The 16597-nt window shown below is 40.7% G+C and overlaps 2 protein-coding genes across 2 annotated transcripts; both read right to left on the reverse strand.

Annotated features, from left to right (window-relative positions):
• Positions 1-2518: 2518 nt before the first annotated feature.
• Positions 2519-3514, reverse strand: LOC148840264 (trace amine-associated receptor 4-like). The gene has a single exon (XM_088907635.1). It carries the CDS (start codon positions 3497-3499, stop codon positions 2519-2521), a length of 981 nt encoding a protein of 326 aa, XP_088763761.1. The 5' UTR covers positions 3500-3514.
• Positions 3515-13930: 10416 nt separating this feature from the next.
• On the reverse strand, positions 13931-14911 carry LOC148840265 (trace amine-associated receptor 4-like). Its single transcript, XM_088907467.1, has one exon. The coding sequence runs from the start codon at positions 14909-14911 to the stop codon at positions 13931-13933; it is 981 nt and encodes a 326-aa protein (XP_088763593.1).
• Between the last annotated feature and the right edge of the window lie 1686 nt (positions 14912-16597).

Here is a 16597-nt window from a genome sequence, read left to right on the forward strand (position 1 = left end):
TAGCGGACTCTATCAAGCGCCGGCTGACCCTGAAAGAGACCAAACCCAGGGGAAGGGAACACCCAGAGCCTGAGCAACTCTTGGGTGCAACAGGTGGCCACAGCCCTTACAAGGGCCATCCAGTAGTGGTCTTGCCAGTGGAACTGGGGTGACTGTCCCCTACTCCCGTCCAGCGGATGCCCCAGAGAGGAGATGCCCTCCCCGCCGGAGCTGGCCAGCTGTTCCCTCACCCGCCGGTGCTGGTACGACCCAGTCGCTATGACGGGGAAGCGCCTTGGGAGACATACAGTATGATTACTTAGCTTTAATCTAAGCCATAAAGCAGGCTTCTACTGTATAAACTTCCAGAGATATTATTAACAGTTTGAGTGGACACAATACCAGAGGGAAATTGACTCTTTATTCTAGAGTTAATTTTTTAAGCCTCTATTTGTAACAATACAAATTCCACATAGATCCCTGGGTTCCAAACGTGTAGCAGTTTCATTTCCAAGCCGGCATTCAGCCTCACCGGCGCAGTAGAATCAGCTCCAGCGTCACCCAACACGCCAGCTTTAGCTCTTTGGCTGCTCTCTGCATCGCCTAACGCTGCAGTTTCATATTCTAGTCCCCTCTTATTCTTTTCACTGCTCACCGCGTCGACGCTTGTGTTTGCCAACCCACACTCCTGGCACTCCTGAGGCAATGGGCCTTCCCAAAGTTCTCTCTCATTTCTGAGAGTCCCTTTGTCATCACAGCAGCAGGGGGCGGTCCCTGTCAGAGCCTGACAACTAGGAATCCTTAAGGGGCTTAGGCTAACAGAGAGATGCTCTCAGGCATTGAAGCAGAAACGGGATGCTTGACTCCCTAAGAAAGAAACAGAAGGTTCTGCTGGAACGCTGAAAGGAGACTGGGAAAAATGATAGCAAAGAAAAGTTACCCAGACAGCCCAAGAGAAAAAGGTGAGGATAAATAGCCCTGAGTCAGGAGAAGAAGTCACTTCAAGAATAGCTGAGAAGGCAGTAGGAACGATAACAGAAAAAAACTAAACTACTATGGCAGGACCCAAAAGAGCAAGAATGGGGCTGGGCTAGGCTAGGGAGAGGACAAACGGCTGCATGGGGAGAACCCTGGGGTCCTGGACAACAGAAGTTTCCTCTTGTGGGCAGGACAGAACTGCAGGTGACCAGCAGAGAAGAGTCAAGGATTCTAGGGTGGAGTCCAGAAGCTGCTAAGCAGTCGGACAGGAGTACAGAATAAAGTTCTGGAGAAGAGGCAACCTAGAAAAGAGATCTGCAGTGCAGAGAGGCTTGAAGTCACAGACTGCAGTCAGAGCAGTTTCAGTGGCGAGAAGTGAGGGTGGTTGGTATAGAGCCCAAAGATCACAACCCTTGTAAATCATCCCTTTGACAGGAACTGGGCAGCCTCAGCTTCGGAGTGGAATCCTGTGCTGGGTGTCATGGATGTCAGAAAGGACAAGCCATGGAGAGGGAGGAGAGCAGAAAAAGACCCATATGCATAGCGGAGGAATGGGGAAAAAGCCCGGGCTCAGCAGTTCAGGAGTCGAATAGAAACCAATGCCCTCAGGCAGCGGACGTGGGGCGACCTGGATGCTAGGCGGGTTTCAGGACATCTGAACGGCAATGCTGAGCGAAGCAGAATAAGTGACCCGGAAATATATAGCTCCAGAGAGAGAGACCCCGGAAGGAGAGCAAAGCACAAAAAACTAGGGACGGGACAGAGTAGGAGCGCCCACTGGCTGCAGAGGGCGTGACACGGAGCTCCCAAGAAAAATGAGGATGCTCGGGTATCTCGGTCTTGGAGTGGAAATCCTGTTGATGAGCCCCCAGGCTGAAGGGCTATTCGACTTTGGAGTGGAATGGTGACGAGAACCAAAGAAAGGGCTGCGAATGTGCTTAACATTCCAGCAAAGCAGCTGAGGCATCTGCCCGACAAACAGGAGACCAGAAAGAAGTAGTACAAACTGGACGGGGTAAAAAAAACAATGATGAACCATCATTAAAGGAAAACAGGAACTGAATAATAAATTGAGTAATCGTGAAGATTTTTATTCTCATCTATGTGTAAGACATCAGAAATAAAGGGATTTTTTATTAATATTGAACACAGTTTTCATATAATAATGAAATGTTCTCGCAGTATAATAAATGCACATGTACCCTAGATTACTTACTTTTTTTATTACTGACTGTAGCGTCACAATTAATTCTTCCTTTTTCTTACAGCCAACCACGAGTTATATCTCTGTTGTATTCAAATACTGCACATCTTTCCAAATATATTGGAGTATCTCATTAAATTTCTTAATCAGACATTTCTGAAGTTTTTTTAGTGTTCGAAATTTACCAGTTCGATAAAGGCTTATTAAGATTTAATATCACAATAAAAAGTGACATACTGTAAGTAATGAAAGCAGATGCTGGTTTTAAACATTTTATTGAAATAAACAAAAACACATCTATAATGATGAATTGAAATTTTTCAATGTGTACTATCCCAGCTATACATTTCGACAACTTTATTCAGACAAAAGTTTAATTCTAGATGAATTACGGTGAAATATTTTACATGTAATAATAAGTCTCAGTGCTTTTCGAAACCATGGATAGAACAAAGCATATATTAATGGATTAAATGTAGAATTTAAATAGCCCAACCATATTAGGCCATCAAACACGACCGAAGGAGTTGCAAAATTGAGATAGACATCTATCATTGTATCTGTGAAGTAAGGGACCCAGCAGATTAGAAAGACACCCATAACTATACCTAGTGTCTTAGCAGCTTTATGTTCCCTGTTCTGTTGAGTTCTTTTTTTACTGTCGTCCACTGAAAATATTCTATTTTCCATAATTTGTATCATTCTTGCTTGGTTTCTAGCTACACTGAAAATGTGCGCATATATTCCAATCATGGCAAAACAGGGAACAAAAAAAGTAACTGCATCCAGTAATGCCCATAACTTATTGAAAATAAGTAAACAACCACCCTCACATGATAGTATGGCAGCCACATCCTCTAGGCCTTTGTCGTTAGATTTGGTGTAAATTATTCCAAAACTGTATAACGCTGGCAATATCCAACCAATAGTAATAAACACATAGGACACGCTGATGCTGATTTTGTTTGCATAATGAAGAGGCTCACATACTGCATAATACCGATCAATAGCGATAAAACATAAATGGAAAATGGAGGCAGTGCAAAGCAAAATGTCAATAGATGTATGAAGTCTGCAAAAGAATGATCCCAAATACCAACAAGTTTCAACCATTCTGACCATGCTAAATGGGAGAACAATTAAACCTAAGAGAAAATCAATGGTTGCCAGTGAAAGAACAAGCAAGTTATTTGGTGAGTGAAGCTGCTTGAAATGAGAGATGGAAATAATCACAACAAGATTTCCACCAATTGTGAAAAGGACTGTAAGACCAAACACAAAATACATAGCTACCTTCATACCAACAGTTCTGTGCTCTTTTATACAGGATTTGTTCATGTCCTCAAAGCAGTATTCTATTGTGTCGATCTCCAATAATGTTGAATTCATAATTCTGAGATTCACAAAATGAGGCTGATAGAAACAGAAGCCACGTGTTTCAATGAAACCTATTTTTAATTACTTCTGTAAGGAAGAAAGAGAATCATATTAAACATTTGCCAGATATTTGGATGTTTACTTGAAATCATATGGGATTACTACAAATATCATATTTCCTGTTGCCTGCAAGTATTGTTGAAACAAAAAAAAACTTAATATAGTGAAATGTTTTATTGGGATAAATGATAAATCATATTGTACACACTTTTTAAAACGTTTCAAGAGAATATATTGTGTTTTGTATCTTTTAATAAAGTTAAAATTCAAACTTATGAAGTGTAGTCTTAAAATGCCAGTAGAATACTGTGCTTTAATACATTGTATTAGACTGTTGATTTCTGGTTCGAAATTTAATTGCAGTTCCTCAGAGGAAACAGAATCCTGTTTGAAGTACAATATCAATAAATTGCCTTTGAAATGCACTGTATGTTTACAGGATAACAAACTCAGATTACCACTTCAATACTGCCTTTGTCAGAGATCAGGTTAACATTTTGGATACTCACAATTACTAAATTGACTCAATCCATAAAGCTTTTTTTATTCCACATTTATTGACTGAAAGCTTTAAATGAATAACAAAATACTCCTCTTGCCTGATAGGCTAACATTACAGAAGATTCAGAGTAAAAACAGCCCATTGATATTTACCTATTAACCTATGTTTATATTGAATGTGTATATATAATTATTTGTGGTAACTCTTACACATTAATATATTATGAACTCAAACACAATGATTTGTGAAATCATAAAACAATACTTACTATTTAACAGGCTCCTCATAAAGACATCTTGCAGAAACTTGCTTTCTCTTTCTTTGTTGATTGTTGTTAGAAAACAGGCTTTTATATAGGACTGGGACTTTGTTATGTTCAACACTGTGTGAATGTCAAGGGGAATATCAAAAAGCTATTGGTCAAAGACAATACACATAATTATGAATAATCCAGCATTGTAATCAGACAATGAGACAAAGAGATACAGTGCCTGTCTAGCAGCTGTTTGCTGTACCATCTGTAAACAATGGATTAGACCTGTAGTTTAAAAATGAAACTTCAATTAAATATTTATTATAGTATTTATTTTTTAATAATATTATAAACTTCAATAACCTTCAATTCAATATTTTATTTGATTAAAATGAATCCAGACAAGTTAGAATAAAGGCTCGGGTAATACATCCGTCACTCTGCTAATTGCAAAGTGTAGGTACAGCACAGCATATTGGGTACATCTCTAAACTAATGACTTGTGGTTTCAAGTCTTAACAGATGATATTTGAATGAGTTATTTTACCCAGAGTATTGCAGTCCACTCAGCTACATGAATGCAATCAGAAATATAATCCTTATATCCAGAAATATAACACTTACATACACATATAATAAATATCATAATAAACTTTATTTGATATAGCACCTTTAAAGGTGGCTTCTCAAAGCGCTTTACAGAAAAAAAGCAGGAACAACAACAATTAAAAATAAACAATAAAAAATCACCATTTCAGTGAGAGGGGTGAGCCTGTTTAGTTGAGCAAAGCAGATGTGAATTCATTTTTTGAGCATTGACACAATTCACAACAGAGTCTAACAGATTTAAAATTGTCAGGCATTTTCTTGAAGGCAAAGGTCTTGCGGTGGATGTTGCAATGCGTCCATTAATTTCTGGAGCAACCTCTCTAATTCGTGCAACTACAACGCAGTGTCGGCTTGTCATTGCTCTAGCACCGTTTGTACAAACTCCAACTCATTTTTTCCAGTTGATGCCATTCTCTTCATTGAATTCATACAGAAGTATGTGCTCTCCTGTAGTTTCTGTTAGTAGCTGCTTACAGAACAGAAAGTCCTTATGGGACATAAGATCAAACTCATATCTAACGTAAACGAGCAAATTGGCCAAATCAAAGACATCTACAGACTCGTCTAATTGCAGTGAAAAGCAGCTGCTCATCTTGACGCGCTCTTTCAGCGTACTTTTGATATCATCCGCCATATCAATAATTCTGTGAGTGACCGTGTCTTTCAGAGGGGGCAGCAGGTTGAGCTGTTTAGCAGCTTTTTCTCCACAGACAATAAGTATCAACTCTTTTGCCAATGGTAATTAAGGTTCTTCAAAAATAGTGTGGGGCTTACCTGATTTAGCAATCCGCAAGCTTGTATTTTCCCCCGTTTCCATTTCAGGAGTCCCGTCTCAGAAGTTAAAAGACGTTTTTATTTCATGCGCATGGGAGCTTAAACACAGAGACGCTCTGTGTATTTTTCGCAAATTAACCTAGAACAATTCTTAAATATTTTTTCAGTTATCTATCACGCTTTCCTGTGCTCACACGATTGCCAGCATTCGTAGCTCACATTTCTATGCATTACTGTGCTTATAACATTGGCATCGTTCCAAAATAACGCACATTCACCTACCTTCCTATTTGCAGGAGATAAGTGTTTTTAGATACAATTGGTCACTTACGTTCGTAGCACTCATTTCTATGCTTTCCTGTGCTTACAAGATTGGCGGTGTTCCAAAATCACACACATTCTCCTACCTCCCTATTTGCTGGAGGTAACATTTTTTAAATACAATTGGCCGCTTTCGTTTATAGCACGCATTCCTATAGAATGGTATAGAATTACATTGTAGCTCTGTGTCCACTCAGGTATTACCGCGCACTGTATCGTACTACATGGGCTGTGTATTCGACACGTATTAAAATAGAAAATATGAAAACCTGTCCCGATTTTTCAGTGCACACAACAATGATCAAGGGTTATATGGCGTACCACCTGGCAGCGCTCCATAGTACCATAGTTTGAGAACCACTAAATTAGAGAATCCCAGTCAGGGTTTTAGTGGAATGGTGACATGACCAAGGCTCAAACCCTTGAAGCACATTGATTAGCATTGCTACCCTGCAGCAACCCTGGGTTCAATTCCTCGGGTGATATCCATGTGAAATTTGTTGTGTTACAAATAGAGGGTAAGAAAAAAAGAGAATATCAGAGATAGCTAAGCAAATTAACACTTTCTCACCTCTGGAAAAAGAGTCACTTTCCCCCTGGTATGATGTTCCCTCAAACTGTTAATAATATCTCTGGAAGTTTATACAGTAGAAGCCTGGTTTATGGCTTAGATTAAAGCTAAGTAATCATAACCCCCCAACTTGTAAATATTTTGTTAAGAATACATCCAAGTGTTTGGTATAATCGGATGCACCTCCATTTTTTTAATGATGCAACTTTGATGAAAAAAGTAATAACTCAGGTAAAACAAACATTTATTAATAATGACAATGACACACTAAATAACACACACAACATAAACATACAATATACGAGTTATACTAGTAGCAAACACTCTAGCAAGGCATTTCAGGAGCCTATATCCTAACCACCCAGGAAAGCCCCAGACTGCTACCAAGTATTCAACTCCCCTATCAGCTTGCAAAGGCCAACAGAAGAGATAAAGCTGACTTCTAAATCTGACACAATACAACCTACTATTAAAAATCTCTCTATAATCCAGGATGCTACAAAATGAATGGAAACTTATCTACCTCTTCTAAAAATGCACCCACTAAGCAGGTGAGGCCATTTTTAACTGAGGAATTCTTTAAGCAAATCAAAGTCACAGAATAGCTCTCTTAACAAAGTTTCAAAGTTTTAAATATTTAAGTTTCAAATACTTAACTTGAATCTGGTTTTTATGGATGATCTTTATGAGGAAGGGGAGGTCTTGCCTTCTCCCTTTCGGTCTCTTCCCCTGTCTTCCTGTATCCTCTTTTTTTCTCTCCTACCTGATTGACAATTAATCATTTACCCCGAATGTATTAACTCCTTTACAATCGCTTTGATCACGGAATCTTGCACCCCTAGATCTCACCCAACATCTCCTTGCAGTAATAATAACATGCTCTACATTGACCTTTTCATTAACTGCTAGATAAAAAAGCAGGGCAATGTCTTTCTCTACATGCTAGCGCTCACCAGAGCAGATTTGGCTGATGCGCTGTGCCAGTCTGCAGCCCAGACCCGAAGGCTTGGCTCGGCATGCCCATGTGTCAATGGCTCTGGCAGCCTGACTCCGGCTGCAGCCCCCGGATACTCGAGGGCCTCGAAGACAGCCCGGTCACCCTGTGGATTTCTCCACACGGAGACTGTAGAGCCGCCTGTCTGCCTTTGCACAGCTGGTCATGTACCTTGACTTTAACCAGGGGAAGCTGAGAGGTGTTGCGAGCTCTGCGGAGACCATCATCTGTGCCTGGTCTCCTGATGGAGGAGAGCAAACACGCCAGCTGCGGGTCTGAGTAGAGATTTCCAATCTGTCTATCCGGGAGCACCAGAGGAACTTGGCTTCGGCCAGAGGCTGCTGGTCACTGGATCCAAAGACCAGCGCAATATATATCTAGAACTACTGCCTCTAGAGACCAGTAGTAATGCCTTGCAGGGCCAGGTACCGCTGCAGAGCTCAGACATGTAGATCACCCCAGTCTTTGCTCACGGAGCGGACTGGGGTCACGGGCTTGGAGTGTTTTCAGAACTGGATTCAGGAACATCACTGCATAGCAAGGTGGCAAAGGAAATCCGGCACTGCCTTATAAGCAACTTTGTTCTTTCCTTGGATTTGAGGTTGGTAGAAAGCTGGTTATGATTCGCTATGATACGTTATGATTCAGAAACACACTGTCCTGTCCCAGGACCTGACAGCAATCAAGTAGGACTGAGTAAAAATGTTATTTCTGTTAACAGAGTGATGTTATTTTAAACAAGAGGGATTTCTTTATATATATGATTATCTGTGCTTGTGAGGTAAAAATGGAAGAATCTCTGATGCTTTTATTATTTATTTTTTCCCTTGGCTTCATTTATAAGCCTTCTAAAGGTATTTAAATATTATTTGAGTTTTCTTTTTTCTTTCTCTTCTGCATCAGTGGATGTCTTTTCTCCTCTATTTATATGTATATTTGTGTCTTTGTTATTTTCTTGTCATTAAAAAAAATAAATACAAAATAATTATTAATTTCTTTAGTTATGCGATTCCATGTGATTATTCCCTATTAAGTGGATTCTAAAAAGTACACGTTTTTTACCTCAATATTGAAAGCAAGTCAATAAAGTCAATAAAACATTCATAAAAAAGATGAAAGCATTATAGTTTTTTATAAAGTATAGAAACTTTATATAGTTAGAATGAGCATGTCAAAACATTTCCATATAACCACAGTAATTAACCGAGTTAAAGACTTTGATGTATAAAATGTTTATGAAGAAGGTGGAGTACGGTTTTTAGCTTCCACTACCAGTCATATACAGTACAGTATGTATGATATACTGTATTTATATTCCTAAATTAAAATTCTTAATGATGTTCGGAGACATTATAGCCCTTATATTATTATGTTCAGCTACCAAAATTACACATTAGTTATAAAATTCCATAGTAATATGCCATATGAAGCAGACACACCACAAGTGCCACCTATCGATCATCTTTGGCCAGTGAATTACATACCGTTACGCACCACACGACTTACCGCCGTTGGAAGAAATACCGCATGTTCTGAGTGGATGCATCTGTGCTTTGGTAAATGACAGAACCTCAGTTCAGTATTTTTTTCTATGAATCAGAGACAGAGCAGCACTAATTTGTTCAATCAGACTTTTTTCAGCACTTTGGCTATGTCATTATGTCAGAGTAATTTCAGTAATAATCAGTGATACAGTAATTAGTTCAAGTAAAATGCTTATTCAAATGAAAATATCCTTTGGACATACAGTATACACTGTATGAATCATACTTTCTAACTACTTCCATGGCTGATTTAAACTTATTCTTTCAAATTTGAGCACTTCATTATATAGCTCCCAAGTGGCATCACACCTCTAGCCAGTTCAATGTGAATAGTTTTCACTTACAGTAAGCCTACATTCTTACTTTCTTACAGTGCTGTCTGGGCATTGTGCTCAAAAGGTTAGCCTCCCCGCCAGGGTCCTCCTCCCGGACCCAGTAGGGTGCCAGGCAGTCTAGGTGCAGGACCACCACTCTCCCCCGTGTTCGCAACCGGACCCGGTAGCAGAAATCGCCCACCACCAAGAGGACCTCAGTGGGCCCCTCCCACGACGGCACCAGCTTAGGGCTGAGGCCTTTGCGGCGGTGTGGGCTGTACCCCCAAACCAAGTCCCTGGGCTGGAAGACAGGCCCCCTGCACCGCAGGTCGTAGTGCCGCTTCTGGCGGATTCCCGCCTGAGTCAGGTGGATTCGGGTAAAGCTGTGCACTCACCGCATCCACTGTCGCAGGTCCAACTCGTTGTCCGGTCCAGCTGGCGGTGCCGACTCGTCTCCGGGCAGCGGGCCCAAAGAACAGGTCCACTGGGGTTCGCATTTCTCGGCCCAGCATGAGTGAGGCCGGGGTGATTCCTGGACCACGGTCCGATATGCCCAGAGCGCAAGGGGGAGGTGGCGGTCCCAGTCCCACTGGTGCCGGGACACCAGGGTGGCCAGCTGGGTGGCGAGCATCTGATTAAACCGCTCCACCAACCCGTCGCTCTGGGGATGCAGCGGGGTGGTCCGCGTCTTAGATAACCCCAGGCGCTGGCACACTCTGGCGAAGACCTGGGACTCGAAGTTACATCCCTGGTCACTGTGTAACTCCTCTGGCACCCCTAGCCTAGCAAACATCCCCTCCAGTAGGGCATCGGCCACTGTGGGGGCACTCTGGTTTGGGACTGCATAGGCCTCCGGCCACTTTGTGAAATAGTCCATTGCCACCAGGACGTAGCGGTTCCCGGCCTCAGTGCACGGAAACGGGCCCAAAACATCCACCCCCACATGCTCCATGGGAGCCCCCACCTGGTGTTGTTGGAGGGGGGCCTGAGAGCGCTCGGGGGGACCCTTCTGCGCCACGCACACCGCACACGTTCGGCAGTACTGCTCCATGTCCCGGTGGCACAGACCCCAATAGAAGTGGCCTCAGAGACGCTGCAGGGTTTTCTTACAGCCGAAATGTCCCACGCCCGGCTGGCCGTGCACCGCTTGGAGCACAGCCCCGTGGAGCGACTGTGGCACCATCAGCTGCCACCGGATCTCGCCGATGGAGGGTACCCGCCACCCCCAGTGCAGCACCCCGTCACTTACCTCCAAGGCCTCCCACAGGGAGCAGAGGGCCATCACAGACTTTGGGTGCGGGGCGAGCTCCTTCCGCACAGAGTCAGCCGGCGCTTGACAGAGTCTGCTAGAGTCTGCCACGGGTTTTCCATCCTGCCTGCTTCTGAGACCAATGTTGCGTTTTTGAGTTCACTCAGGACAAAGGACAAGCAGAGATGAGATAGAGAAACAAGAAACTTCCTTTATTCTCCAATCAAAACCAAAACCAACACAGGATTTACACACACATAAGGGACCGATGGAACACGTACACAGGTTTAGGGTGATAATTCGTAAACAGAAGAGTACACACTTGCAAAGCTACACAGGACACTTAAACTAATATAACACTTATTTACATAAGCAGGGTCAGCTGCTGGTCATCGTGCTGACCCTCAGACTCCCCTCGCCTACAACTCCCAGCCTGCTTCACGGTACCCAGAGTGCCTAGGTGCGCTTCCTCCTCACCACCGGGCGAGGGCGCTACACTAATATCCTGCCTAATGATCAAAGTTTTTGTTGCTGGAACAATGAATCATCAGTGGCACCTGATTTTAGTAAATTGTTTGTAGCCTCTATTTCTGCATGACAGCTGTATATAGTATCTACAAATCCTGTAGAAATGTATGATAAACACAGGTAGCAGCAGTTTCATTGATGTGTAAATGTATAAACTTTGGGGTCTGTAACTCACATTGATACAGTCCCTTTGAGTAGCAAAGAGGCACAGTCTAAAACTCAGGTGTTCTAAAATGTTTTATTTCTTTTCTTTGCAAGCAATATTACATATTTTCTGTCCTTACCACATTTTCCATGATGATGTTATCTCACAACATCAATTAAAAGCTAACTACCGAACTGGATAGATCGACAGAATCACCTCATCTTGTTTGTAACTGTTCTTGTGTTTTTATGTTTCAGAAATCTAGAAACTTTATTATTTCTTTATATTTCTCCCAGAAATCATTTGCATTGCACTTCTTCAGGATCTGCAGTATTTTATAGGTAAATGAAACATGGTTGGACACCAGGATTAGATTTAAAAAGTTTATTGAGAGACTTTGTTTTATTTTGTTTAGAAATTTTTGATTTGCTTTATTTGTCTGCTCTCTGTGTTCATTAATAATCCCAGGGCATCACCTCAGTGTCCTGGCCAAATTTCCCTCTGGCCTTTGCCAATCATGGTCTCCTAATAATCTATGGCTGCCACCTCATCATCCAGGTGGGGCTGCACACTGGTGGTGGTGGAGGGGAGACCCCATTTTCTGTAAAGCGCTGAGTGGTGTGTCCAGAAACACTATATAAGTGTAAGCAATTATTATTAATTATTATTCTCATGAGGGCTCATGGTTTTCCAGGGTCTGCTGATCTGACCTGATCATCTTTTTAATATCAATGTTAATTAGAAATGTTCTACTAAGTATTCAATTCCTGGTTTTCTATTTAAACCCAAGCTGCTCTCCACATATCTCCACTGAGCAAGACAGCACTTTACTCTGTGCAGAGGTTGCAGCCGAGCCTGTCCTGCAAACCCCTTTGGTCCCCCTTTTTCAGGAAGCTTGCTATTCAGTTTCACCTGAGGCTCCTTTTTTTTCCACCCCACGGGCTGTGCAGCAATTGTCTGCCTCAAGACAGCCCTTTAACTCCGTCTGGCTCCCTTCTCATTCGGCGCCCATGTTTCAGACCGGCTGATTGTGTTTGCAGTTTTGGCTTTAAGCCAGCTCTTCACTCTGCACAGCAGTTTGCAGCCTCAGCGCACCAGCCTCAGGTCCAGCGTCACCAGGCACACCAAGCCAGCCCTCGCTGTGCACAGCATTCTCTGCAGCCTTAAGCCAGTGCTTCAGATCAATCCAGCTCCCTTTTCAGGAGACTCTCCATTCAGTTGCACCCATACCCGAGGTTCTCTGTTTCTGACTAGCGGACTGTGATTGGCAGCAATTTCAGCTTCAAGATAGAGCTTCGCTCTGTGCAGCAGCCTTAGCTCTCAGTATCAAACGTGTAGCACCTTCAGCTCCAAGCCGGCTTTCAGCCTCACCGGCGCAGCAGAATCAGCTCCAGCGTCACCCAACACGCCAGCTTTAGCTCTTTGGCTGCTCTCTGCATCGCCTGATGCTGCAGTTTCATATTCTGGTCCCCTCTTATTCTTTTCACTGCTCACCGCGTCGACCCTTGTGTTTGCCAACCCGCACCCCTGGCACTCCTGAGAGCTGCGTCAGGTGGGAGGCTTTGGGCCTTCCCAAAGTTCTCTCTCAATTCTGAGAGTCCCTTTGTAATCACAGCAGCAGGGGGCGGTCCCTGTCAGAGCCTGGCAACTAGGAATCCTTAAGGGGCTCAGGCTAACAAAGAGATGCTCTCAGGCATCGAAGCGGAAACAGGATGCTTGACTCCAAAATTAAGAAACAGAAGGTTCTGCTGGAACGCTGGAAGGAGACTGGGAAAAATGATAGCAAAAAAAAGTTACCCAGACAGCCCAAGAGAAAAAGGCGGGGAAAAAGAGCCCTGAGTCAGGAGAAGCCACCTCAAGAAAAGCCGAGAAGGCAGCAGGAACGATAACAGAGAAAAACTAAACTGCTATGGCAGGACCCTACAGAGCAAGAATGGGGCTGGGCTAGGTAGGAAAAAGCAGTAGTACAAACTGGATGGGGTAAAAGAAAAAATGATGAACCATCATTAAAGGAAAACAGGAAATGAATAATAAATTGAGTAAACGTGAAGATTTTTATTCTCATCTATGTGTAATACATCAGAAATAAAGGGATTTTTTATTAATATTGAACCCAGTTTTCATATAATAATGAAATGTTCTTGCAATATAATAAATGTACCTTTACCCTAGATTACTTACTTTTTTTATTACTGACTGTAGCGTCACAATTAATTCTTCCTTTTTCTTACAGCCAACCACGAGTTATATCTCTGTTGTATTCAAATACTGCACATCTTTTTCCAAATATATTGGAGTATCTCATTAAATTTCTTAATCAGACATTTCTGAAGTTTTTTTAGTGTTCGAAATTTACCAGTTCGATAAAGGCTTATTAAGATTTAATATCACAATAAAAAGTGACATACTGTAAGTAATGAAAGCAGATGCTGGTTTTAAACATTTTATTGAAATAAACAAAAACACATCTATAATGATGAATTGAAATTATTCAATGTGTACTATCCCAGCTATACATTTCGACAACCTTATTCAGACAAAAGTTTAATTCTAGATGAATTACGGTTAAATATTTTACATGTAACAATAAGTTTCAGTGCTTCTCGAAACCATGGATAGAACAAAGCATATATTAATGGATTAAAAGTAGAATTTACATAGCCCAACCATATTAGGCCATCAAACACGACCGAAGGAGTTGCAAAATTGAGATAGACATCTATCATTGTATCTGTGAAGTAAGGGACCCAGCAGACTAGAAAGACGCCCATAACTATACCTAGTGTCTTAGCAGCTTTATGTTCCCTGTTCTGTTGAGTTTTCTTTTTACTGTCGTCCACTGAAAATATTCTATTTTCCATAATTTGTATCATTCTTGCTTGGTTTCTAGCTACACTGAAAATGTGCGTATATATTCCAATCATGGCAAAACAGGGAGCAAAAAAAATAACTGAATCCAGTAATGCCCATAACTTATTGAAAATAAGTAAACAACCACCCTCACATGATAGTATGGCAACCACATCTTCTAGGCCTTTGTCATTAGATTTGGTGTAAATTATTCCAAAACTGTATAATGCTGGCAATATCCAACCAATAATAATAAACACACAGGACACTCTGATGCTGATTTTGTTTGCATAGTGAAGAGGCTCACATACTGCATAATACCGATCAATAGCAATAAAACATAAATGGAAAATGGAGGCAGTGGAAAGCAACATGTCAATAGATGTATGAAGTCTGCAAAAGAATGATCCCAAATACCAACAAGTTTCAACCATTCTGACCATGCTAAATGGGAGAACAATTAAACCTAAGAGAAAATCAATGGTTGCCAGTGAAAGAACAAGCAAGTTATTTGGTGAGTGAAGCTGCTTGAAATGAGAGATGGAAATAATCACAACAAGATTTCCACCAATTGTGAAAAGGACTGTAAGACCAAACACAAAATACATAGCTACCTTCATACCAACAGTTCTGTGCTCTTTTATACAGGATTTGTTCATGTCCTCAAAGCAGTATTCTATTGTGTCGATCTCCAATAATGTTGAATTCATAATGCTGAGATTCACAAAATGAGGCTGATAGAAACAGAAGCCACGTGTTTCAATGAAACCTATTTTTAATTACTTCTGTAAGGAAGAAAGAGAATCAAATTAAACATTTGTCAAATATATTTGGATGTTTACTTGAAATCATAAGGGATTATTACAAATATCATATTTTCTGTTGCCTGCATGTATTGTTGAAACAAAGAAAATCTTAATATAGTGAAAAATGCTCTATTTGGTGTCTTAAATTCCCTAAACAATGTGAAATATGAGAGTGCCAGAGAAGTTTTATTGGGATAAATGATAAATCATATTGTACACACTTTTTAAAACGTTTCAAAAGAATATATTGTGTTTTGTATCTTTTAGTGATGTTAAAATTCAGATTTCTGAAGCGTAATCTTAAAATGCCAGTAGAATCCTGTGCTTTAATACACTGTATTAAACTGTTGATGCTTAATGATTTCTGGTTCGCAATTAAATTGCACTTCCTCAGGGGACGGGAAGATGATTGAATTTTTAACGTAGTCTTTTACAAAATGTTTAAAATGTGTTTGTTTAAATAAATTAAACTAGGAATCTATAACTCTCATTCATCATACTGTAAATACTATAAACTATAAATCATTTGTTTGAAACAGAATCCTGTTTGAAGTACAATATCAATAAATTGCCTTTGAAATGCACTGTATGTTTACAGGATAACAAACTCAGATTACCACTTCAATACTGCCTTTGTCAGAGATCAGGTTAACATTTGGGATACTCACAATTACTAAATTAACTCAATCCATAAAGCTTTTTTTATTCCACATTTATTGACTGAAAGCTTTAAATGAATAACAAAATACTCCGCTTGCCTGATAGGCTAACAGTACAGAAGATTCAGAGTAAAAACAGCCCATTAATATTTACCTACTAACCTCTGTTTATATTGAATGTGTATATATAATTAGTTGAGGTAACTCTTACACATTAATATATTATAAACTCAAACACAATGATTTGTGAAATCATAAAACAATACTTACTATTTAACAAGCTCCTCATAAAGACATCTTGCAGAAACTTGCTTTCTCTTTCTTTGTTGATTATTGTTAGAATACAGGCCTTTTTACAGCACTGGGATTTTGTTGTGTTCAACACTGTGTGGATGTCAAGGGAAATATCAAAAAGCTATTGGTCAAAGACAATACACATAATTATGAATAATCCAGCATTGTAATCAGACAATGAGACAAAGAGATACAGTGCCTGTCTAGCATTGTTCCAACTGTATTATTGTAACAATGGATTAGACCTGTAGTTTAAAAAGGCAATTAACCTTCAATTAAATATTTTATTTTATTTAAATGAATCCAGACAAGTTAGAATAAAGGCTTGGGTAATACATCAGGGATGCTGCAAGGTCAGAACTGAAAATTTTGACCACATTTCAAGTAAAATATTTCCACAGCTTTTTAAATTGATAACATATCAGATAATTGCAAAGTGTAGGTACAGCACAGCATATTGGGTACATCTCTAAACTAATGACTTGTGGTTTCAAGTCCTAACAGATGATATTTGAATGAGTTATTTTACCCAGAGTATTGCAGTCCACTCAGCTACATGAATGCAATCAGAAATATAATCCTTATA

This window comes from Atractosteus spatula, chromosome 2, assembly GCF_055471065.1.
Source record: "Atractosteus spatula isolate fAtrSpa1 chromosome 2, fAtrSpa1.hap1, whole genome shotgun sequence".
NCBI lineage: Eukaryota > Metazoa > Chordata > Actinopteri > Semionotiformes > Lepisosteidae > Atractosteus > Atractosteus spatula.